This window comes from Typopeltis vanoorti, chromosome 18 (assembly GCF_054136105.1).
Source record: "Typopeltis vanoorti isolate ZY-2024b chromosome 18, IOZ_Tvanoo_1.0, whole genome shotgun sequence".
In the NCBI taxonomy this organism is placed as follows: Eukaryota; Metazoa; Arthropoda; class Arachnida; order Uropygi; family Thelyphonidae; genus Typopeltis; species Typopeltis vanoorti.
This window is the reverse complement of record NC_143566.1, coordinates 2,833,544-2,861,190: the sequence shown is the minus strand read 5'-3', so window position 1 is coordinate 2,861,190 and position 27,647 is coordinate 2,833,544. Positions and strand designations below refer to the sequence as shown.

The following is a 27,647-nucleotide window of genomic DNA, read 5'->3' as shown; positions in this document are numbered from 1 at the left end:
AAACAATGTGAGAATTACAGAGGTATTTCTCTACTGAGTGTTTCTGGTAAGATATATGCAAGCATACTTGAGAAACGGCTGAGAAGGATTGTGGAAGAGAAGCTTGGTGAAGAAAAGGCTGGATTCAGGCCAAATAGAGGCTGCCAGGATCAGATTTTCACTTTACGACAGATAGTTGAGAAATCATGGGAATATAACAAAAATCTAAACACAATCAGATTTCTCTACTTGTGCTAACCTGCATCTATAGCCTTTCCAAACACCAACACATTGCAACCATAGCTTCTGCAACACTAAAAAAACCGTGTGCTTTTCTTCACAAGACTCTTTTTTTCACTTTTGTAACTGCTAACACTATATAAATCCCAAATCTGCACAAACATGAAATACTGTTCACACATTTAGGATGGTGCACCAAAATCCTCACTAGCATTGATGCCATTCAAAAGTAGACAATCAGATTAAATAATCCCTCTCCCATAGAATCACTTGAGTCCCTTTATCACGGGCATTAATTTTCTTCCTTACGCCTCTTTTAAAGAGTCACAGTCTATACTGCTTAATTGATGACTATCATTTCTCTATTTTCTTCCAAAACTATAAGAAAAAGAGTAGCTTCAAGTCAACATCCATTTTCATTCACCTCCAAACTTAATGAACCAACTTCTCTTCGTCCTTTCTTTCACATACCTCTGTTCTTTGGAATAATCTCCTTCACTCTGTTTTCCACAAGGACTGCAGCCTTTAACTATTCAAAAAACATCTCAATAAATTTCTTCTTTCTTTTTTGCCCTCTTACTCACACTTAGCTTGTCTTGTGACCTTTCATTAATGGGGTCACACACACACACACACACACACACACACACACACACACACACACACACACACACACACACACACACACACACACAAATCCATCCTGAAAAAAATTAAATTCCATCACTTATTAAAATCGGACCAGACCTAGGGTGATAATCCTTTATATAAATATCATCCTCCCCCTTTAAAATGTGACAGTTTTATTCTTTAACTCCTCTTACAAAAAAAAATCCTTTAAGTCACCAATCATTCAAATACATTTCATCTTTAAATAAAATATTTGCCTGCTTTGTGTTCCCCCTCTCCAATATTAAGATCTGATGAACATAGCCAAAACTATGGTTACAGAAATTTGAGAAACAACAAAATAAATACTGGAAAATCATTCACTTATCATAAGTATTCAATAAAAATAAAGTCTTTATGATTAATCAGGATGATTTTTTTAATGTGAATATTAAGTGAAGAATCAAAAATGCACTACCAGATAAGGTTTTCCATCTTATTGTCCATCTAGTTTATCTTAGTTTATAATTATGCATTATTTGAATAACTAAGATCAACAATAAGTACAACTTACAATTAGCTTGATGATAAGCTGATTCTTCTTGTTAACTTGCAAGTGAGAAAATATCTTACTAACAACAGTTCCCATGTCATCTTTATGCTTTTCCCTCAACAATGAAACACATTTGTCATAATGCCCTATAAGAGAAAAGTTGATTATATATATATATAAAAGCATATACAAATATATAATCTTACTATGATAAACTAATATTTTATATAATCAATATCAATAGAAGGCCTGTGTAGCTCAGTGGAAGTCCGGCAAGGAGACCCACTATCCATGGCTCTATTTGTTCTAGCCCTAGAACCACTCATTATAGCCATTAACACAAACAACAATATCAAAGGAACACATATACACGGAGAAAGTGACGCCAAAATTTTGGCATATGCTGATGATGTCACTTTAACACTAGGAACACAAAAATCTTTGGACACAACACTCAAAATAATAAAAGACTTCAGCAAAGCCTCAGCACTGAATGTGAATCTGGCAAAATCCCACTGCAAAATAATTGGAAAGTGGGAAAACCAACCAAGGATTCCTTCAAGAATACAGGTGAATAATTACATACCGGTTCTGGGCATCAACATCGGAAGCTCAGAATCACACGAAGAACAGTGGAAAGAACTCCATGACGGCATAAAGAAGAAAATTAATGCAATGCGCCCTAGACAGCTGTCCATCAGAGGAAGGGCCTGGGTTTGCAACATCTACCTAACATCTCGTCTGTGGTACAAGATACACAACACCCCGTATCACGGAAGGTGGGCCGAAAAAATACACAGGCTCTGCACTACATACATCTGGAGCTCTCAGTATGAACCCATGCGCAGATCAACACTCTTCCATGAAGTTGAAGCTGGAGGTTTAGCATTGCTAAACATCCATCTGAAAACTCTCATCGGCAGGGCAATAACAGCAGCCCGAGCACAGACAAAAACCTATCATGCCTATGCGGCAACATTCTTACAAAAGTGTTTGCCGCATAGGTTTATAAGCTCACTTCCAGATATAAAAAAACCAAGCCCGAGAATGTTCAAAGAAATAGCCGAAGGGTACACATATATAATGAAACACTCAGATACCGAAACCTTACTGACAATCAAACCAAGAAAACGATATAAAACATTAAGTCAAGTGACATTCCCACCTCCCCAACACAGGGAAATAAGAAAAGGAGAAATTAGGCTAAGTCCGGTGCTTAGCAAAGTTTTCCGACTTCCAATATCACCAAAATACAAAACATTCTTCTATAAAGTACATCATGCCTGTCTCCCCACAAAAATGTGGTGTGTAGCAAAAAAAATCCCACTACAAGGCCCAGCAAAGTGTCATTTCTGTCCCGACCCAGAAACAATATATCATATTATGATGTTCTGTAGCAAAACGTCCACAGTATGGAACACCATACAGAAATTCCTACATAAGACACAACCATTCTACATTATTTTGGCTGGAAGACCAAAAAATGAAAAAAACAGAACTAATAATCATAATAATAACAATGTATGCAATATGGTCCCACAGATGTGACAAAATACATGGAAGAGACACCAGACCAGACATACTATCAAAAATTAACAATTATTTAAAGGAAATTATCATAAACACTACACAAACCAAAAGCATAACAACACAGCAATGGAGGAAACTTGGCCTAATTGAAGAAGGAGAAGAAGAAGGAAAAATAAAACTTATACCGATAATGGAACCCCCGTAGTTAGTGGTAAACAATAATGATAACCCACTATCTGAACAAAAAGCATAATCCCAGACAAAGGTGCTGGTAACGTACGCCCATTCGCCACAATGACAACAAGATATCAAATCTAATAAAAAAATAAAAAAAATTTAAAAAAAAGTATATATGTATATAAAATAATAATTAAAATAAACAAATAAGTAAAAGTTTAAAAAAATAATAAAAATATTAATAATAATATATAGGTACACCTATATATAAAGGATAAGAATGTTATATATATGTATATCTAATTGTGTAAGAAAAAAAAAAAAAAAAAGAAAAGTAAATAGCAAATTACTCCTTAAGATAAGTCAATACTACTCTAGTAATAAATATGTAGATTAAGATATATTACCACAAATATGTATATGTTCTTGTATATACAGACACAAGGACGGTAGAAATGTCAATTGTAAGAAATGCAGATAACATAAGTTCATAACATGATAATAACCCAAAATGTTAACAGGATATATTATCCATTTATAGACCTGTAACTAACTCTGCAATTCAGAAAAATTTGTATGTAAGAGATTACAGATTTACCTCTTAAGTTAAACAAACAATATAATGTTAAAGCAAGATGGAATTCTTTTTGTAAAAATAAGAGTGCCTACAAAAAATAAAATCTGCATGAGATATAGAGATACTACCAAAATACATGCATATATAAATGTAAATAAAAACGTAAGCAATGTATGTATTTTAAGAATAAGATGTGCATTTAAATTAAGTTAATAAAATAATCATCCAAAATATGTGAACAAAGATATAAAATGAAGATATATGTAAAAGAATTGTACATATGGAAAATGTCAATGCTAACAAGTATATGTATATATATGTGTATGTGGATGTGGATGTATATATATATATATATGTATATATGTATGTGGATGTATATATATATATATATATATATGTATATATGTATGTGGATGTATATATATATATATATATATATATGTATATATGTATGTGGATGTATATATATATATATATATATATATGTATGTGGATGTATATATATATATATATATATATGTATGTGGATGTATATATATATATATATATATATGTATGTGGATGTATATATATATATATATATATATATATATAAACGAGAATAGAATGATGTGATAATGGAACTTATAGACTGAAATCATTATGTAACATATACCAACAAAAATAACAGCTCAAACAATTCAATAGGACAATAAGGAAAATAGAAATTGAGCATGTGACATGTTGTATCTTATTTAAACAGTGATTGTAAAACAGGTGTCATAAGTATATTGTAACGAGTAAATGAAAATGCCTAATAGAATTAGCAGCCTATGTACAAATTGTAAATAGCTGTATATATATTTATTTTTAAATGTACACAGCTGCTGTTGTTGATACAAATAAACTCAGTGGAAGTGACGCTTGCATCCACTGCGCTTGGTCGCTTGAAGTCAGACTTAAATTCAAGTCTAGTCGCCAACTGGAGGAACCTTTTCTAAGCCTTTCTTCAACCAATTCCCGAGTTAGTCGACCTCTGGCACGGGCAAGTGGGTTTTTCCTCCTGGAAACTTGAGTTTTTTTATCCCATAAAACTCAAGAAAATCGACCGCAGTACCCACATTATTTTAGACAGTAACATAACTTGTTAGGGTTAGATACCAAGAGATGGCAGCATTTGTTTGCCTGCCTCTTCATCGGTGGCTGCTATAATTAGTGACAGACATGGGCCAGCTATCTTTGATTGGCGACCGGTGGAGATTAAACTGCCCACTCAGTCTCCAAAAACTAGATATGGTATAAAAGCCTCGCCTGGTCCCTATAAGGGAATAAAAGCCATTAGCTTATTTTTATTTTTTTTTTAATATCAACAGAATACTCTTTCTGGTGGTAGATTCATACATATAAGAAGATTCATACATTCATACATACAATAAGAAAAAATGAAAAAACAAAAGCAAGAAAAGTTTTGAGGAAATGCTAAAAAAAAATTCCTGTTGTGATAAAATTAATAATTAAAATAATTAATTAAAAGCAGACAAGATCACCATCATCAAACTCCTGATATATACCCTGATATGTGCACCCTTGTTGGGGTGGGCAGGATATTATGATAGTACTAACTGAAAAATTTACATTCTTACCACTTTCTAACTGACAATCTTCCTCCAAATTAATGTGCTATTGCTGAGGGTCAGTGAGGACTCCAATATCATTTTATTTGCCGGCCTGGTTGGCTGAGTGGTTAGTGTATCCCGCTGTGGGCATGGATGTTTGTGGTTATCTGTGAAAATACTAGTGGTGGCAGTCGGCAATAGATAGCATTGGTTTAGATGACGGTAGTTACGGTTTGTTGTAGTTGGTGGACTGAGTGGTGGAGACAGAGTGGTAGAGTAGGTGCCCTCCTTCGATGAGTCCTTGGACTCCCTGGAGGTGTCACATAATAATAATAATAATTTTTCTCTTCTTAGATACTTATAACTATCAATCTGCCTAGATCTTGGTTTTCCCTTGGAATCTATTGCCTGCCATCCACAAAAAACTTATTTTACTTTCCTCTCCCATTCTGTCAGAGAGACTATACCATCTTAGATTGGCTCTGCTCACACATTCCTGAATGCAAGCGATGTCAAGTTCCTTCCTAATGTCCTCATTTTTAATGATTCTGCAATTGATGCATCTGTTCACTTCCCTAATCTTTCTCAGAACTCTCATAGGTGTGCTCTCCAGTTTTTGATCATGTGTTTTGTTTCTAACCCAACTCTTAGATCCTTGACTAAAACTGGTTTGAAAATTATTGCATACTGGTAGTTTAAGATTTTAGGTAATTTGTCTCTCCTGTTACAAATAAATTTTCTCCATATCATACCAACATTTATAACTTTATAATATACATAATATATATATATATATGTTGAAAGTTTTTTTTTTTTTTACCTTGCTTCTGCTATATATTAAAGATACCAAGAAATTTTATACAGGAAGCAAAACAATGTTTTGCACATGAAATATATTCACATCTGAGTTACTTGCATATAGAAGCTAATGACTTCACATCACTTGCCTTAGTATAAATTAATACAAAGGGTAGTGGCCCTTCCCATTATGCATAGCATTTTACACATCTGAAAGGAGGTGTGTGCTTTGCATTATGTGATTCATACCAAGGCAAGTGATGTGAAGTCATTAGCCTCTATATACAAGTAGCTCAAGACCTGAATATATTTATTATTATTATTTTTTATTATTATTTTGACACCTCCAGGGAGTCCAAAGACTCATCGAGGGAGAGTGTGCCGACAGCATCGAACGATTGGTCCCCTTCCAACTACTAACCGCGCTCAAACATACTTAACTGAGCCATTAGTAGCAGAGGCTCTACCAATCGACCAACCTTCGCCGGCAAAAAAAAAAAAAAAATTTTTTTATTTTTTTGTTTGCACATGCAAATGCATGTGCAAACATTATTTGGATTCCTTAGATAAAGGATTAAAATCAAGTATATAATTTCTTGGTATCTTTAATAACCGCGCGCACACACACACACACACACAATAAATAAATATCTATGAATTTTTAATAGCACTTGTGACATAATAAAAACGGTTTATTAAAATGCATATGTATACACAAGAATATATAATAATTTCATTACTTCAAATATTTCAATCAGAAACTAACTGTTCATCATCACTGCATCAGCATAATCATATGGCAAAGCTAGAATACAGAATGTTAATCCTATTTACAGAGCTGAGAAAATGGCTCATATAGAGGATGATCTGCAGGAAATGTTTAGAGAAATTAGTTTGACAAGTGTGAAATGAGTGACTATTGTGGGGGACTTTAATTATAGCAATATAAATCCGGGAAATGAATTTTTTTTCAATTCTTGAGGACAAATGTTTAAGGCAGAATGGTTTGGAGGGAAGGTGAGGATCAAAAGTTTTGAATTTAGTCCTAAACATTAGAGAATCTGGTCATAACTGATATGTCATATTTTCAGAATAATCAAGGAGAAAATAACTTATGCAGAATTATAAGGCAGGTCATTATAACAGATTTAGAAACCAGCTCAGTACATTGGATGGACAAGTGTCTAAGGCAGCATGGAAGAATTTAATAAAGGGGAGGTTCAAATCACTGTCTTTTTTTTCCAAGAAAAAAAAAAAGTGATTTGGAGTAAAATGAATCCATAGAGCAATAAATCAGGAATTGTATTTCCTGCTTTATTTCCCTAATCATGTTTTATTTCATTTCCACAGTCTTGTTTTATTTCAGTACAATAAAAAAGAGGTTATGGAAGCCATATAAACAGAAAGGTGGAAGACAGCTGAATTAGGAATAGTTAAGGCACAAGCTATAATGGTAACTAGTGTAGCAAGGAATTGCAGTAAGGAGAACATTGAGTACCAACTCAACATTTGTGTTTTGCATTATTTCATGAATTTCTTTCGCTCTGAACTATTCCCTGGATTGTCACATGCATTCTCTTATTTTCCAGCAGTCATCCTCTCTTTCTTCCAGTCATTGGTGCATTCAACCCACAAATTATGCTTTTTTCCTTCTCGGCAGTCACACTCTCTTTCCTTTTGGAAGTCATGCACTCTTTCTTACTATTGGTCACATTTTCTCATTTAACATCAAACTGCATCTCACTCATTCTTCCCAATTTCTTCCTATCCTTTACCTGGCTCATCATCATTTCCTCCTTAGTTGCTCTTCTTCACATTCAATGAATCCTTGAAATCCATTAGGATACACACCACCAGTGAAATTAAAGAGGAATTGAGGATGAAAAAGTGATTATGGAAGACATATAAAGAGAGAGAGAGAGAGAGAGAGGGGTGGAGATCAGTTGCATGAGCAACATAAGGCATAGTATTGTAAGGAGAGGCATAGTATTGTAAGAACACATAGTATTGTAAGGAGAAGATCTAGAATATGCAAAATGATTAATGCTGCAATTCAAGGAAAATCCCAAGGAGATTTTTTCCTGATATGGGAGGTAGGAGAAAAATTATAATGGACAGATTACCTTGTTGTATGAAGACAGGACATGGGTGACCGATGCAGATGACATAGTTGAGTTATTTAATGATCACTTTCATTAAAAATGCTTTCCTTTCATAAGAAAAAACAAGAAAGAGAACAAGTATACAAAGTATACCTATTACAAGAAGAAAGCATTACAATGCTATATCAATCAAAATTAACAGATTACTGAAAAGAAGGCCAAATCAGTGAAGATAAAGAAGAAGAATGGAAAACTTTAATAAAGATAATCCTTGAAGCAGCCTCTGAAGTACTTGGAAAGTAAAATAAAATATTAAAAAAAAACATTAAAAAGCAGGAACACAGATATAGAAAATGCAATAAAAGAAAAATAAATGGCATACAAATCACTCCTTCAAAAACATACAAAGGAAACAGAAGACATACAAAAACAAAAGAAATTATAGTTCAAACCACAGCACAGAAAGCACACCAAAATTCATGGGAAAGATTTATTAATAAAATAGAAGACATACATGGCAGACAAGACATAGCTTACATAATATTAAGAAAATTAAACAACAAAGAGAGATAGAGAGAGAGAGATACAGCACAAATCAACATAATACAAGAGATGTTAAAGTTTATTTTTCACTTGGTTAGACTATAATAAATTTAGTTTAATCCTTTGGCCAAGTGTGAGCAAACAAAGTTTGCACCTGAACTGGGGTATCTTCAGGACTGGGGTAAGGTGGTACAACACCGAGCAACTCGTTGCAAAGGAGGAGCAAGTTAACATCACTCCTATCTCAGTATCTCCCATAATGCAAAACATATCTCCTTGTGGATATGTATAATGTCATGCATTAAGGGAAGGGCCACTATCCAGACTAGTTTTGACCTTTATTGAGGTCTCTTCGGTGGGAGCCAGGCCCAAGTGGAGATACCAGGAAGAAGCATTAGCAAGGTCATCCCTACCTACAGGAGTTGCCAAACGGTGTGCCACCTTTTTATTAAATTACTCTGAATTTAGAGAATGATGTTAAAAGTTTATTTTTCACTTGGTTAGACTATAATAAATTTAGTTTAATCCTTTATCCAAGTGTGAGCAAACAACGTTTGCACCTGAAAGTATCTTCAGGACTGGGGTAAAGTGGTACAACACCAGGCAACTTGTTGCAAAGGTGGAGCAAGCTAACATCACTCCTATCTCAGTATCTCCCATAATGCAAAACACATCTCCTTGCGGATATGTATAATGTTATGCATTAAGGGAAGGGCCACTGCCCAGACTAGTTTCGACCTTTATTGAGGTCTCTTCAGTGGGAGCCAGGCCCAAGTAGAGATACCAGGTAGAGATATAGGTAGAGATGACCTTGCTAATGTTTCTTCCTGGTATCTCCACTTGGGCCTGGCTCCCACTAAAGAGACCTCAATAAAGGTCAAAACTAGTCTGGGTAGTGGCCCTTCTCTTAATGCATAACATTATACATATCCGCAAGGAGATGTGTTTTGCATTATGGGAGATACTGAGATAGGAGTGATGTTAGCTTGCTCCACTTTTGCAACGAGTTGCCCGGTGTTGTACCACCTTACCCCAGTCCTGAAGATACTTTCAGGTGCAAACTTTGTTTGCTCACACTTGGATAAAGGATTAAACTAAATTTATTATAGTCTAACCAAGTGAAAAATAAACTCTCAACATCTTTCTCTAAATCCAGAGTAATTTAATAATAAGGTTGTACACCCTTGCAGGAAGTGAATGAGATTAGAGATTTGGGAGTGATGGTTGACAGTAGACTGAAGTTTAGAGGCATAATGCTAGTGTTGCAAAGGCTGCACATCGTAGTACTGCTATGATAAGAAGTTCTCTAACATGTAAGGATAAGGAAGTAGTTGTGCCACTGTATAACACACTGGTCAGACCACACTTAGACTATTGTGCTCAAATCTGCTAACCTGGTTTTCAATGTAATGTGGAGACATTGGAGAGGGTCAAGAGACGAGTGACTAAGACATTATCAGAAGTTTAGAATGCTGGATATGGAGAGAGACTGAAGAAATGTGCATTGCAGAATTTGGTGGATGGGAGTCAGAGAGGATTTTATCAGATTAATCCGGGGGGGGGGATTATAAAAGAGTAGAAGGTGAGAGAGCAACAAACAGGGGTCGTTCCTGGAAGCTTTGTAAAAGTGTTGTGAGGAACAGTGGGAAGAGTAGATTTTATAGATGGAGAATTGCCAGTGAATGGAATGCATAACTAGAATGTGATGTAAATGCAAGGAGTGTTAAGGATTTTAAGATTCTATATGATAAATATGTTGTCAGTTGAATGAACCTCCCAATGTTGAGTCTGTCGACTCCATGGAGGGTGTAACAATAATAATAAGAAGAAATATAGATGTAAAAATAAAGAAATTTCAAAAAATCTGTGGAACAATTAAAAGGACACCGAATAATTAAACAAGACGAGAAACTCAGCTAAATTTTATAAAGCAATGGCCACTCCTACTCTGTTTAATGGTTCAGAATTGTGGACAGTTAAAAATAAAGACAAAAGTAAAATACCAGCTGCAAAGATGAGAATTTTAAGAACCATTAAAGAATGCACAAAATTAGACCATATAAGAAATTAAGACTTCAGAAAAAAACTAGATATTTATAACATAAATGAAAAGATCAAGGAACATAGAGAGAAATGGACAGAACATCTATCTAGGATGGATAGATATTGTCTACCAAAAGAAGTAGATGGATATAGACCAAAGGGAAAAAGAGAGAGAGAGAGAGAGGGGGGGGGGGGGAAGACCAGAGACAAGATGGAAATGCCAGTGAAGCCAGAACAGGAAAATGCCTAATCCTTGAAGAGAAGAAGAAGAAGAGAATGATCACTTTATTGGAATGTTCTGTCGTGGTACAGCAGGCTTTATTCCGAAGGATAAGGAGAGTAAAGTGTATCTTGAATACTGAGTATGTTAAATGTCAAGTAACGTAAGGGGAGGGGAACTAGATGGAATTTCATCATATTTTAAAACAAAATGTGTTGTGGAACAGCCATGCCATTAATGTGGCCGTTACATCCAGTCCATGCCACCCACCTGTCCCTCGTGCAGTCAACACACATCTTCTTTCAAGATAAAGGCTCTTTTATTCATTTTATTTTAACTTATCTTTTATCATTTATTGCCTGTATTTCTAATGTTTTCCATATTTCATCACTTTGTATTCTATCCATTCTTGTACATCCTTTAATTGCTCTAAGAAATTTCTTTTTAGCCGTTGAATTGAAATTGAAATTGAATTGCTATGACTTTATAGAATGGCAATATTATGACTTTATGGCATTAGTTGGCATGACTTTATTGAATTTTAACCATGTTTCCTTCCTTGTGTTGCTTTTTGTTGTTCATCTTATAGTACCACAGATAGCTTGAAAGGCGTGTAATCTACATCGTTATCTACAACAAATTTTATATCATATCCTAAATAATGCAAGTATGATACTTGTTCTAGAGTTTGTTTTTCGGTTGCTATTTCAGTTTGTATGTGATATTTATCACAGAAGAGCATACTTTTTTTGGTTTATTTTTTTTTAATGATATTCATAAATTGTATTCACCAATTAGCTGCTGTAAATGGTGAAGGATCTCTGAAGGTCCTCTTCTGGTTTTCGTATGATTACTTGATGATCAGAAAAAAGGCATTGTGTTTACCATTGCCTGTTAAACGATGTTTCTTCCTGGATTTACTACCCATTTCCACATTCTTATTAGATATCATCTTTTATATATATATATATATGTGTGTGTGTGTGTGTGTGTGTGTGTGTGTGTGTGTGTGTGTGTGCTGGCTTGATTGGCAGAGTGGTTAGTGAATCTGCTCTCCAGCCAAGAGGCTCCGGGTTGGAATCTCACATAGGCATGGATGTTTGTGATTGTCTTCCACCTTCATACATTCATTCACCCAAGTATAGATACACTCTCCCAGTATGGAATGGGTCACCATAAGAGTACTAGACTCAAACTTCCCTCAATGGGAGAGGTTTTCACCCTGCAGTGGGTAGAAAACTAGGCTGTTCATCATCATCAAATTCAATACATGTACCTTCTAGGGGTGTAGAGGATATGATAATACTACATGAAATACTTACATCATTACTAACCTCCTATCTACAATTTTCCTCCAAATCAATCCTGTTACTTGTCAAGACTGTGAGATAGAGGTCAATGGAATGAAATACTTGGTTGTTGTTATAGACCAGGAAATATGGATGGTAGTGACTATGAAATGCATAATCAAATTAGCCAGCAAATAAGAAAAGAGTGATCATTATGGGCGATTTTAATTGTGGCAATATAGACTGGAATGATGAGATAGCAACTGGAAGTAAAGAAAATGAGTTTCGTGAGTTTTTGAGGGATAACTACCTCAGACATTATGTAACAGTGGGCACACAAGGATTGAGGGTCTTCGATTTGGTAATTTCATCAGAGGATGTAATTATAAATGAAGTGTCAAATCACCCACCAATTGGTGATTACCTGGGTGGTTGCAAGTAGTGTGAGAACCTCTATAAGAAAAGGGTATATGTGGAACTAGTGTAATGCTATGCATTAAGTCAAGGGCCACTACCTATACTGGTTTTGACCTTTATTGATGGTTCCCAATGGTCTCATCAGTGGGAACCAGGCCCAGTAGTGGAGACAACAGGCAGAAGCAATTATTGTACCACCTCCTCATTGTACCAACAGTCCTGCAGATACTTTCAAGCACAAACTTTGTTTGCTCACACTTGGATAAAGGATTAAACTAAACTTATTATAGTCTAACCAAGTGAAAAATAAACTCTCAACATCTATCTCTAAAACCAGAGTAATTTAATAATAAGGTTGTACACCTTTTGGCAACTCCTATAGGTTGGGATGAACTCTCATTGCTTCTGCCTGGTGTCTCCACTACTGGGCCAGGCTCCCACTGAAGAGACCTCAATAAAGGTCGAAACCAGTATGGGTAATGGCCCTTGCCTTAATGCATAGCATTACACATATCCGCAAGGAGATGTGCTTTGCATTATGGGAGATACTGAGATAGGAGTGATGAAATCTTTCTCCACCTTTGCAACGAGTTGCCCGGTGTTGTATCACCTTATTCCAGTCCTGAAGATTTTTTCAGACGCAAACTTTGTTTGCTCACATTTGGATAAAGGATTAAACTAAACTTATTATAGTCTAACCAAGTGAAAAATAAACTCTCAACATCTATCTCTAAAACCAGAGTAATTTAATAATAAGGTTGTACACCTTTTGGCAACTCCTATAGGTTGGGATGAACTCTCATTGCTTCTGCCTGGTGTCTCCACTACTGGGCCTGGCTCCCACTGAAGAGACCTCAATAAAGGTCGAAACCAGTATGGGTAATGGCCCTTGCCTTAATGCATAGCATTACACATATCCGCAAGGAGATGTGCTTTGCATTATGGGAGATACTGAGATAGGAGTGATGAAATCTTTCTCCACCTTTGCAACGAGTTGCCCGGTGTTGTATCACCTTATTCCAGTCCTGAAGATTTTTTCAGACGCAAACTTTGTTTGCTCACATTTGGATAAAGGATTATACTAAACTTATTATAGTCTAACTAAGTGAAAAATAAACTCTCAACAAGGTAGGTGTGACTTGGATGAATAAAGAGATTAACCATGCGATCCAGAGAAAAACGGTGTTGTAGAAGCAGCATAAGAGAAGTGGAAATAACCAATTCCATGAGGACTACAAAGACAAGACAATGCTGGTGACTTGGTTGGTGAGGGTAGCTAAAGAGAGGTATGAACAACAGTTAGCTAATGAAGCCAAAAAAGAATCCTAAGGAGTTCTTTTGATATGTAGCCAGCAAAAGAAAGAATGATTATGGAAGGATGACATTGATTGGAGAAAATGGTATAAAGACAGCTGCTGCAGAAGGTGTGGTGGAGATACTTAATGAGCAGTTCATAAAGGCCTTTCAATCTTGTGAATGTGACTTCATGGAGAGATTGAGAGCAGTTGATGATGGGGAAGAGAGACTGACTGTAAGTGACCCAGAGGTGTATGGGGAGTTGAGTAAACTAGATGTAAATAAGGCTGTGGGACTTGATAATATATCAACAAGTATTCTGAAGGAATGTGCCAGGGAGTTGACGCTGGCCTTGACATATTTTTTTAATACGAGTCTTGCACTCGGTCCAGTTCCTGAGGAGTGGAAGGAGGGCAAGATTGTGCCACTTCATAAAGGAGGTGATCGAACTCAAGCATCAAACTATAGGCCTATCTGTGTGTCAGGTGTTGTGGTTAAGTTGTTGGAGAAGCTTGTGAGAACTAGGATCTAGAATTGGGTTGACAACAACGGTATTATCTTTGATGGACAGCATGGATTTGCTAAGGGAGGTCATGTTTTAGTAATCTACTTACTTATTCCAATAAGGTGACTGCTTCCATGGACAGAGGAGAAGGATACACAGTAATATACTTAGATTTTGCAAAGGCTTTTGATACATTATTGCATAAGTTGATAGTCAAACTGGAGTGGAAGGGGTTGGATATTAGATTGGTGCATTGGATTGGAGACTGACTATCTGACAGGTATCAAGAAGTTGTGTATGGGGGAGCGATATCCAGGAAAAGGAAAGTTACTAGTGGTGTGGTACAGGGATCTGTTTTAGGGCCATTGCTGTTTAACTTGTATATTACCAATATAGGTGAGGATTTGGATGGAGATATTCAGTTGCTTGCAGACGATGCAAAGTTGGGACGAACCATGAAGAGTAGAGAGGATGTTGTGGCCTTACAAGAAGACTTGAATAAATTGAGTGATTCGGCACAGGAATGGGGATGTGGGTTCAATGTTGCAAAATGTGAGGTTTTAAAATTCAGAAAACAAAAATGGGATACAGAATTTATGCTTGGTGATGATATATTGTCGGAGGTGGAGGAAATAAGAGATCTAGGGGTGATAGTGGATAAGGATCTGAAATTTAGGGTACACATAGCCAAAATTGTGAAAAGAACACAAAGGCTTCTGGGAATGGCAGAGGACACTGACTTGTAGAAGTAGGGAGATTCTTGTTCCATTGTATAAGGCTTTGATTAGCCCACACATGTGACCATGTACAGGCTAATCAAACATGACCATGTGCAGGCACATGTGCCAGATGACCAAATCTGGGCACTATTGTGCCCAGATTTGGTCACATGGTTTTCAGAAGGATGAAGAGATGTTGGAGAGAGTCCAAAGGTGACTGACAAATGTAGTTTCTAACCTCCGGAAAGTTGAGTATGAGGAAAGATTGAGAAGATGCAACTTGCAGAGTCTGGTGGACAGGAGGAGGAGGAGGGGGGGGGATATATATGATAGAGACCTACAAATTATTAAGGGGTTGTTATAGGATCAATGCTGGAGAGATTCTACAGAAAATAGTGGGAGGTCAGGGGATAACCAGAGGTTATTCCCAGAAGCTGTATAAGGAGAGTGTGAGTAGGGTAGTGTGAGGCAGGTTTTTTTCATGCAGAGTTGTGAATGATTGGAATGCCTTACCTGAGAGTGTGGTGTCTGCAGAGAATTTGAGTGTGTTTAAAGCATGGTATGATGAGCTGTGAGTTTGATAAAAGGACCTCCTAGATGAGTCTTTGACTCCATGGGATTTTGGTTAATAATAATAATAATAATTTCTGTATGTTTGACAATCATTTCCTACTCTGCTTTGAGATCCCCAACAAGGACCAACTTTTCATTTTGCATTGTGTCAGTTCTCTAAAGCCTCAAAAAATTCCTCCACTTCTACCTTAGTAGACACTTCTGTGAGACCATAGGCACAAATAAGTCTCATTGTCCAGTTCCACATTCTCATATTTGCCCACATCACTCTACTCGAGACTGCCTGCCTTTCAAGAAGATTAGCTTCGTATTTAGTTTTGAATATTATGGTTACTCCTTTTCCTTGATTGTCATTGCCTGAATATAACATTTTGTATTTATTGCTCAGAAAGATCTCACAATTTTTTGTTTCAGTCACCCCTATTATGTCGATCTAGTACTTATCCAATTCCTCAGCTAGCTACTTATTTTGCCATTCAGGATTCTTCTGTCGATACTGCTGATCTTGAACTCTAGTGATGTTGTGTTGGGGTGTAGATGTGTTAGAATTTGTTCCAGTAGCCGACTTTTCGCTGTTTGCTCTGGTTCCTTGGTGAAAACAACAGGGGCCTTCTTTAACCAGGGGACTCCCCAGCGAGCATGAAATTCTGTCATGTTGTACCATCATTTTATATTGTGGTTTAATCCAATAAGAATACGATTTATTTGGCTAAATCCCAAATTACCTCCCCATCCTTGTTCGTTCACTATCCAGGTAGATACCTAACAGGGTGCACCATGAGAAGGTGAGGAGTGGACATTAGGACAGAAGCAAGCTCTGGTCGGTTCTCTGCATTCCTTTAAAGGTTATGTGGAATTCTCCACTCAGTTATACAGCTTTGACCCTTGGTATATCTTAGTATGTCATGCCTTATTGTCCTTTATAAATCTTATCTATAGTTCTTTAGTCTTTCTACCAATTGTTCTGCTGTTTCCTATTCCAGCCACTAATATACAGTGCTTAGTTATAATTAGAGCCAATTTCGATCAGTCACCGTTCTTTCTAATGTATCACATGTACTATTCTTGCAGACAAAGAGAATGTCCTGGGCAAGAGCCAACTTCTTCTATTGTTGTAGATCTGGAGTTCGCTCCAAGAAAAAGTTATTTTTTAATACAGCTGCACCATCTTGATTCCTATACAAAAAGGATATTCCTGTCAGAGAGTTAACACACAGATAATTACGCGGCCTTAGAATCTATTATTTATTTATACCCTATTAGTTTATTTCTTAATCAGCAGTCATAACCAAATTTTCTCCCCCTCCTCCACTTGAATTTACACAAGTTCTAATTTTAGCAAGCAGTACATTGGTGTGAGAAATCAGGCAAGTTTCTTAGGTATAGAAAACAAAAACATTTATTTTACACTAAGGTATTGTACACAGAGATCAAAATTTTGCTTTAGACATATAATTTACTTGTTCATAAAAGAATATCTCAAAATTTCTCAGACAATCTATCTAATTATAACTAAATAGTCATTTAAAATATTTCCAACAGATCAATTAATCTAATTCTCGTTAACTTATCACAGTTATATAAATGAACAATCCTTCAACTTCCCAGATTAGACTACAATATACCAAAATTCTATTATGGGAATAACATAGTAACAATGAACTTCTGGAAATACAACATCTAGCCACAAAGTAAAACACTATAGTCTAGACAGTCATAAAAGGTCCTATCACATACACGGTTAGCACTTTCACTCGCTCTAGTCCTGCTCTCAGTACAAAAGACAATAAAAGTTTCTATGTCACCGACCATGTGGGCATAACATCAATCTTTGCTGATTCCTTTCGGTTAGGTTCCTAGGTCTGCTATCTGTAATTTCCTCCGACTTCTTACCACCTGTGATTACGATCACAAATCACCGCTATTCCTATAACTTTAATGACACCGCTTCGACAGATAGGCACATACGACTCGGCATAAGGCTGCGGTCTCCGTTGGCTGCATGGCTGTGCCGTTGCTACACTTGAAACGGATCACTACCTGACTTTGTAGCCATAATTGACCATCCTTCTAGTCGTCGCCACAAACTGCTTCCATCAGAACCCACTTTTGAGGGAGAGAGACACCACGACGAACAGAGGACTAAGAAAGGGCTATATTCGCTGGCAAATCCTTATATATCCCCTAGTTCGCTCTCCCAACTACGTCACTGGTTGCTCACAACACCTAACTCTTTCTGCACAATCCCCTATGCTTCTCCCCGATAAGCTCCCCATGACGTGGATGCCGTACATGTGTCTCGGACTTCGCATTGCGATGCCCCGGGGTTATGTTCAAAAGCCGATTAGGCTAAAGTGGACTTGGCTTAAACTTTCTCCTTCTAAAGTAACTTTCAATAAGACCTTTTAGACTCTAGTATGTTATTTATAAGACAGTTTACAATTTATCACTTACAAAATTCGGTTAATACAATATTAATCCATTAAAGATTTCACTTATTCCTTATGCACAAGCATTTCCTTGTTATAGTTTTTGATCCGAGTTAAATCTCGAATGAAATGCTCACTAACAAATTGAATATTTCATTCCAGATTTAACACCCTTAAGCACCCCTATATATATTACATAAAGTACGAAAAGGCTACATCACATCCCCATAGGACTCCCTGATTACTTTCTATTTCTTCGAATATGTATTGCTTAAAATCTTACTACATATGCTGAATTTAATAATTTTCACAAAAACTTCTATCACCTTTCTTTTGAGCAGAAAATTTTTTCTTCCAACCAAAACATTCTTAGGGTATACTGCAGGTAATCCAACAGCTATTTAATGGATTCAGGAATCCTATTTTAAAAGCAGTAACACTGTACTTAATTAACTCCAATGGAATTCCTTCATTTCCAATAAAACAATTCCTGTATTATTTCTATTTTAATCTTCCATTGCTTCTTTACTAAGGGATAGATTATATTATAATTGTTTATAATATTGTAGCCTTCCTTTGCGATTCCTAAAATTTCTGGTACATATTTTTCTGATTTATTATTATTATTATGATTCAGGCGACCATGAAGTCAAAAGACTCATCTTGGGAGGCCCATCCAAGAAAACACAGAGTCTATCATACAACTCCTTAAACTCATTGACCGTTCATACTCTCACCATGTTGAAAATTTATTTTTCACTTGGTTATAATATAATAAATTCAGTTTAATCCTTTATCCAAGTGTGAGCAAACAAAGTTTGTGCCTGAAAGTATCTTCAGGACTAGGGTAAGGTGGTGCAACACCAGGACGACTACTTGCAAAGGTGGAGCAAGCTACTATCACTCCTATGTCAGTATCTCACATAATGCAAAACACATCTCCTTGCAGATATGTGTTCTACCCAGACTAGTTTCAACCTTTATTGAGGTCTCTTCCATGGGAGCCAGGCCCAAGTGGAGATACCAGCCAGAAGCGATAGCAAGGTCATCTCTACCTATACGAGTTGCCAAATGGTGTGCCACCTTTTTAATAAATTACTCTGAATTTAGAGAAAGATGTTGAAAGTTTATTTTTCACTTGGTTAGAATATAATAAATTTAGTTTAATCCTTTATCCAAGTGTGAGCAAACAAAGTTTGCGCCTGAAAGTATCTTCAGGACTAGGCTAAGGTGGTGCAACAGCAGGGCGACTCCTAGCAAGGATAAGGTAAGGTGGTGTTACACCACCTTACCCTAGTCCTGAAGATACTTTCAGGTGCAAACTTTGTTTGCTCACACTTGGATAAAGGATTAAACTAAATTTATTACATACTCTCACCAGTATCAGGCAATGCATTCCATGGTTCAACCACCTTCCATTCAAAGAAACCACTCCTCACCCTCTTCCTCATAGCTCCCTTTTGTAACTTCCATGGATGGCCATTGTCCTCGCTCCTTCCTTCTGTTCCACCAAGCGAAAGAACTCCCCAGTGTCAACCCTGTAACTACCTCTCAACAATTTAAAAGTCTCACTCATATCACTTCTCCTCCATCTATCCACCAAACTCCATGCAGGCTGATGGAATCCACATTCCCTCAGCTTGTCTTCATAACTAACATTCTACAGTCCTGATACAATCTTTATTATCCACCTCTGCACTCCTTCCACAGTTAATTTATCCTCTTCAAATCCTGGGGACCAAATTTGATCACAATAGACCAAGTGTGGTCTGATCATGCCTTGCAATGGAATCACAACTCTTTTATCTCTGCAGTACAGTGTCCTTCTCAGTATTGCAGCAATCCTCTGGGTTAAGTACACCACCTTTGCAATATGCTTCCTGAATTTCAGGTTTCTATCAATCACCACCCCAGATCCGTTGCCTGTCCCATTTCCTCCAGTAGAGTATGCAGCCTCCCATTGATATATCCTAAATTTCAATATTTTATTTATTAAATGAATTAAATTGACCCTTATTCATTTGCCCATCTGTCCAGTTTATTCAAATCCTCTTGCAGGCTGCCACATCTGCACTATTACTAATAACCCTTCCCAGCTTCACATCATATGCAAACAACTGAATACCCCCCCCCTGCATCCACTGACAATGTCATTGATATAAACGTTAAGCAATACAGGTGTCAATACTGAGTCCTGTGGGTCCCCACTTGTAACCTTCTGCCTCATTGATATTGCTCCCGCATACACAACTCTCTGATACGTATCAGATAGCCATTCCTGAATCCAGTTCAGTAATCTGACATTTAAACCCATGTGCTGCAATTTTAATATCAGTTTTTCATGTTTTTTATGAAATGCCTTTGTAAAAAACAAAAAATGGCAGAATATGCCTTTCCCTCATCTTCTGTTCTTTTCACTTTATTATCAAAGGCAATCATATTACTAAAGCAAGAGCACCCCTTAACAAATCCATTTTGCCTCTCACATTGATAACATCACCCTCATCTGCCCAAAGATGTATATGGTCCCTCACTAATTTCTCTAAGACCTTAACAACTACTAATGAAACACAAACTGATCTATAATTTGACACTTCCATTCTGCTACCACCCTTATGCAAAGGCCCTATCATACCCTCCTTCCACTCCTTGGGAACTTTCCTTTGGCCAGACTTTCATTGAAAAGCCAGTGACATGTCAATGGAGCTGTCAGTTCGTTAACACATTCTCTCAAAACTAGTGGCAAAATTCTATCCAGTCCCTCAGCTTTATTGACATCCAGAGTACTCAGTATTTGAAGCACACACTCCTCTGGCACTTCAAAACCCCAAACCTGCCCTACCTCTCTAGAATTAAAACCTACTTCTCCAGGATGAAATATCCCAATAAAGTGTTTATTGAACAACTCCACTATGTCCTTTGCATAAGTCACTCTATTCCCATCTTTATCCAACGTCATTTTTCTGCAATCATTTCTCCTACTACTAGCCACATAGCTAACAAATTCCTTAGGGTTTTCTTTGGATCTCAGGGCCAATCTCTTCTCATATTCAAGTTTTACCTTCCTTTCCATACTAGTCACTCTCTTGACCTGAGTCCTATATTCTTCATGCATCTGCTCTCCACACAGCTCCTTATATCTCTTTCATAATCTCTTTTTAACCTGCAGTTCCTGTCTGATATTGTTTGTCATCCAATTTACACCAAATTGTGTCCTCTTCTTCACTCATGGTATACAGCTTACTATTGCTGCTAATAAATATTTCTTCACAATTTCCCAAGCAATAATGATATCTTGCCCTTCCAATTGCTCCCTCCAAGAAACTGCCCCATGTTGATATCTAAGACTATTATAATCACTTGCCTTATAATTCCACATACATTCCTCTCTCCTTGATACTCCTCCATGTCTTTTTATTTTCCAGTCAAAACCACATAGTCACTCTCCCAGCTGAGGGCAGAAATGCCATATCAGATGCCATCTTTCAGAGATGCTGATTGTTCAAATATTTCAATAATTTATATGCAATATTTGTTACTCAATCAAATTATTTTCAATATTATTAATAAATCTATCCTAATAATGTTGGTGAGCTTTTCTTACAATGTTTTTTTGCAATATTTCTTATAATTTTGTAAGTGTTGAGAATTTTTGGTGTTTGTTTCTTCAAGTGTAACTTGTAAGCTTTCTTTCTTTTTTTTTCTTCTATAGATTAAGGATCTTTCTCAGCCATAGTCAAGTTAGCAAGTCTGACTTGGGTGCAGACAGCAGGGTTTTCCCCCCAGTTTATCTGGGGTTTTTCACCCCACAAGCAGGTACACCAGCCCCATGAACAAACAGGTTACAGTCATAGGATATAGTACTTAATCCCTCATTAGGAGGGCTCAACCAGTCCTAAGGGGCAGTCGAGAAATGGGCAGAACCCCCAAATGAATAAAAAAAAAATTTTAAAAAAATGAAAATTTCATAAAACGATAAGAAATCTCTCAATTTATTTCCATTTTAATTTAAATGTCATTCTCCATATCTGCTTACAATCTGCCATATACTTTGGGTTCCTACAGCATTAAATTCTCCTGCAAATGATTAAATCTTTTTATTTAGAAAAGCTAATAAGATAATGCCTCATCAGCTTTTATAAATTATTGCAAAATATTTCACTTTCTTCTATTTTTCCTTCTTCTGGAGCATATATTCCTGTTATTGTTAATAGTCTCTTTAAAATTTCAGTTTTACAGATACTATTCTTTCATTAATAAAAATGTAGCTATTAATTCTAGTCTATCATTATAGCTACACAACAACTTGCTCTTTTATTCTACTCTACACTATATATCATTAGATAAACTATTATTTCTACAGTTCCCTTCAATTTTTTCTTAGTTTCAGTTAGCAGAAATACTACTATATTTATCTTTTTTCTCTTTTAACTGCTTGTTGCATTCTGTTTCTTACCTAGCTAGACCCTAATGTTCTGATTGGTGACATATATTTGTTATCACAAATCATTTGCCCTTTTATATTTTTATTTTTTACAAGAAGAGGTTACCTACCTCTTGCCAAACCCTCAAGGACAAAATCCTCCAGGACAAAGTTTTATATGAGGGTGCAGTATCCCAAAGTAGGAAAGTCACTAGTGGTGTGTCACAGAGGTCTGTTTTGAGGCCACTGTTGTTCAATATGTATATCAATGATAATGGGATGGGGTTAACTGGTGAGATGCAGCTGTTTGCAAGATGATGCAAAATTAACAAAATTAAGGAGAGCAATGCAGAGTGAAGCAGATATTATGGTGTTACAGGACTTGAATAAATTGCATGAATGGGCAGATAAGTGGAACTATCAGTTCAATGTTTCAAAGTGTAAAGTTTTGAAATTTGGTAAGCAACGATGATATGCAGAGTATACACATGGTAGGGAAATCCCCCTTTAATCCCCCAAATGGCCAGGACGTATATATACGTCCAGATAAATCTGGATACGATTCTGTAACACCTATTGAATAACATGGATAAGAAGCACAAGTTGGTTTCACTATTTCATCCACATCGGTAGAGAGGTTAAAGGAGGTAGAGGAGATGAGAGATCTGGGAGTGGTGGTGGACAAGGACCTGAACTTCAGGGACCACACTGCACAAGTTGTGAAGATGTCGGATAATGGCAACGATGCAGAGGACCCTGATGTGCAGAAATAAAGAGGTCATGATGCCACTGTATAAAGCCTTGATGAGGCCTCGCATGGATTATTGTGCACAGATTTGGTCACCAAATTTTCATGGTGATGAGAATATGTTAGAAATGTTCCAGAGAGGATTGATAAAGGCAGTAAGTGGACTTTGGAATGGAAATATGAAAACAGATTGAAAGAAGGTAAACTGCAAAGCCTCAGGAGGAGGGATATGACTGAGATATATAAGTTGGTCAGGGGCTGTTATTAAGTTTGTGTGGAAGAAATATAAATATATAGAATGGGAGAGGGGGTAGAAAAAGAGGTCATCCCTGGAAACTGTACATGCATGCTGTCAGCATAGGAGTAAGGAGAATTTTGTTTGCATGGAGAGCAGTTAGTGAGTGGAATACATTGCCTGAGTGTGTTGTGAATGTAGACACACTGAATCAGTAAGGCATGGTTGAATATGCTTTGCGTGTGAAAGTATGTACCTCCCACAATGAGTCTCTGACTCCATGAGATCAGATGCTAATAATAATCATTTTGGTAACCAGGAGATAGACCTGTACACAATAATCCAGATAAGGTCATATCAAAGACGTGTAAAGAGACAAAATGACTTTCTTATACTTACATGTCACTGTTTGTTTCATCACTGAAACTGCCCATTGTGCTGCATTTGCAATCTTTGCTTTTTAATCCAAAAATGTCAACTTCTTATCTACCAAAACTCCAAAATCTCTATTCTGATCAGTTTCTACTAGCATAATCCTCCCAATAAAATACACCAATGGATATATTATCACCACAGTAAAGTGTAATACTTTGCATTTACTAACATGAACTGATAACAATTTCTACATGCAAACAATTCCAGCCTACTCAAATCATTCTGCAAATACTGCATTGTCAGTCAGATTCCTAATTACCTTACCTATCTTTGCATCATCAGCAAACAATTGCATGTCCCCTTCCCAGTGTCATTAATCTACAGACTGAATAACAATGGACCAAGAACTGATCCCTGAGGCACACTAAGATAACCTTAAATTTAGTACTCATCCCCCCCCCACACACACACCATTTCTTGATATCTTTCAGTCAGCCATTATCCAAGATAATAATATATAATCCAATCTCATTACCTACAATTTATGCAACAGCCTTCCATGCAGTATTCTGTCAAAAATTGTGCCATCCATTTGTTTCCAATTCCTGGTGATCTTGTGATTAAAGTTTCTCCATCTTACTCGGTCTCTTCTTTTTTCATTCAATAGATGTAAATTCATATTGGTGAGTTCCTTTATGTTGTCCCTCCAATTCTTTTGCTATCTTACTCTTCTTCTCATGCCCTCAATCTAACACAACATAAATGCATTTTCCAATGATTCATCTGCTTGTATAATACAAGCAGATGAATCATCAGTGCATATGAACTTGTGTTTAGCAATCGCTGCCTCCAAGCAGCATTCTGTGTTTATATTCTTCTTGTCATTCTGGTGGTCCATGGGATTATTAATAGACCCTTCCATGTCTATGATTCAAATGAATCAATTTACTTTCTGGCTTTCCTCCAGCTTTAACATCCCTACATCACCAGTGGGTATACCATTGCTTTAACAATTCTAAATATCGTGGCCTTGCTATCAGATGCATCTTCTATAATTTTTGTCAGCTTCTCCCCCCCCCCCACACACACACACATAGCTATCCTGCTCTTAATTTAAGCGTCACACTGATCATTTCTTATTCTGTTGTTGTCATGCAATTATTTTTGACTCTTGGTGAACAAAGGTTCTCCATCTCACTTACTCTCTTATTTCAGCTAGTTCAATTTTATACAGTCTTCTTCTTCTCATTTCTTCAATCTTCCCCAACATATTTTCTAATGATTCATCTGCTAACATATTATGTCCAAAGTATATCAATTTGTGTTTAGCGATCATCACTCCAAGAAACATTCTGTCTTTAACTCTCTCTAAAACCTTATTTATCATTGTTGTAGTCCATGGGATTCTTAATAGTTCTCCTCCACACCAATAATTCAAATGAATCAATTCACTTTCTGTTTCAATAATACAGCTTTCACATCCATACATCACTACTGGAAATACCACTGTTTTGACAATCCCAATAAGTCATAACTTTCAATCATCTCTATTTTATCTCCATCAATCATAAATATATTCAAATTGCTAGAAGCCACTTATGTTTCAGTGATGCTTAAATTAGGCTGTTTTTTTTTTTTCCCCTCTTAACAGTATGAGCTGTTCCAGATCGTCCTCAGTTTCTTATTTTTTTATTTTATTTTTTGTCACCAATCTTAATTCTGCCAAGTCTTCACCTTAAGCCAGCTATTCTCATAATATATTCACTATAAATATTAAAAGATAGGCTGACAATATACAACCCTGCCAGTTTTACTGAAGCTTTTTGACTATCATATAGTTTGCAGATTAAGAGAATTAGATTTTCAGGTATTCCCGTTACTCTTCCATTCCACAGTCTGTTATGTGTTATGATCCACACAGTCACAAGCTTTCTTATAATCAATAAAAGAGATGAATACTCAAACATAATTTTCCCTAAGTAAACTTAAGCTATTCATTGCAAAGTGCTGGTTCTCTGTCAACTCACTTCTGTGCATATGTGAGCTCTTACCAACTCTTACAAAATCTTCATCACCACTTCACAAATACTGACAAGTCTACAATTATATATATTAGCCTTTGTACCGCTCTTGTGAAGTGGAATTATCATATATTCTTTCTACTCATATGTAATCTAACCTGTGATGGGACTTCAATTATACAAACAGATCAAAGGGACAGGCATTTCAAATGAACACTCCTTTAGCAAATATACTGATATCTAATCAGACTCTACTGCCAAATTCTTATTCAGTTATATGCAATAAATGTAGTACTGCTGCCTCGTAAACCAGAGGTTTTTTTATTATTATTATTATTCAGTGTAATGATAGCACTGAGTTCATGTTGCATACAACAGCTGATAGCTTTTAACAACAAAATTGGCACTCATTAGTTGAAAAACCTGTTCTGCATCTGCTATCATCAGCTGTATTCAGTGGAGTTATTCCATATTTATTCTTGATTTTACTTGTAGCGAATTCTTTTGGATTGTCTTTGGCTTGCAGAGCTGATTCCCCCCCCCCCCCACCATATCCAGACTTAACTTTCATCACAATACTTGTAACTCTTCTGGCCAGCATCGTATAATTTTCTTAACCCTTAAATTAGTCGCAGCCGTCATTCAAGTTTCGTTTCTGACAAAATCAATTATGGATTTTTGCTACAATTTCGAGTAGCTGAGTTTCTCACTGCCCTCACGACAAATACGTCGCATGCCGCCATCGGCACAATCAGTTGTGGAGTAAGGAGTTGATTTCTGACCATGTGCGACTACTTACATGAATGTTTTGAGTGATTTTTTTTTTTTTTGATTTTATACTTTTATGCATATTTTCTTGTTCTAGTCACAATGATTACATTTGATGACACCAAGTTTGCTATTGGTAAAGTAAATCAAAGCATTTTTGAGCTGTTTAATTTATAGTATTGTGATTTTATGTCTATTTTTTATGCAGTCTTGGTGGGTATTCATGATATTATTTGCCACATTATGCAAAATGACTTCACGTAAAAAACTTACGAAAGAAAGAGGTAGAAGCCTATTTGGAAGAAGAGGATTTGGTAGGAGGAAGTTCAGAGGATGAATCAGATGGTGAAATATTGAGTATTCATGAAAGTATGACTGAGTAAGAAGTGAGCAATATGGAACCACAAAGTAAAAAGCTGTAATTCTTATTTCTTCCATGCACAATGCCCTGAAATTGATGAAAAATATCCTAAAAATAAATCTGAAATAATAAAATTTTATAATTTCACAAAAAGGGTGTTGATGCATGTGAAAAAATGTATATGATATACACAGATGCACTAAAAGATGGCCATTGATGCTTCTTCCATTTCTTGAATGTATCTGCAATAAACGCATATGTTCTTGATTATATAAAGAAACCTGTGGAGAATTCATGACTAAATAAACACACGTAAAACCACAGTAATAGGTTTTTAACACGTAAATATTTCGACATAAGTGTCTTAGGACATCGTCAGTACAGTTAAGAACAATACTAGGAATAACATACAGATAGGGCACATGAATACAATGGAATCCAAATGCGTGCAGCATCGCTTTCTAGCATAAAAAAAAAGTAAAATAAAAATAAAAAATACATTAGATTATTTAGATTACATTT

General features: G+C 36.3%; 1 protein-coding gene across 1 annotated transcript in view; it reads right to left on the bottom strand.

Moving 5' to 3' along the window:
* The window catches only part of ACC (acetyl-CoA carboxylase), a 1,393,224-nt gene that overhangs the window by 832,772 nt on the left and 532,805 nt on the right, over nucleotides 1-27,647 (bottom strand). Inside the window, exon 24 of the mRNA XM_090408519.1 lies at nucleotides 1,403-1,527. Within this exon, the coding sequence (XP_090264645.1) occupies nucleotides 1,403-1,527 (125 nt within the window). The remainder of the gene's footprint in view (nucleotides 1-1,402; nucleotides 1,528-27,647) is intronic.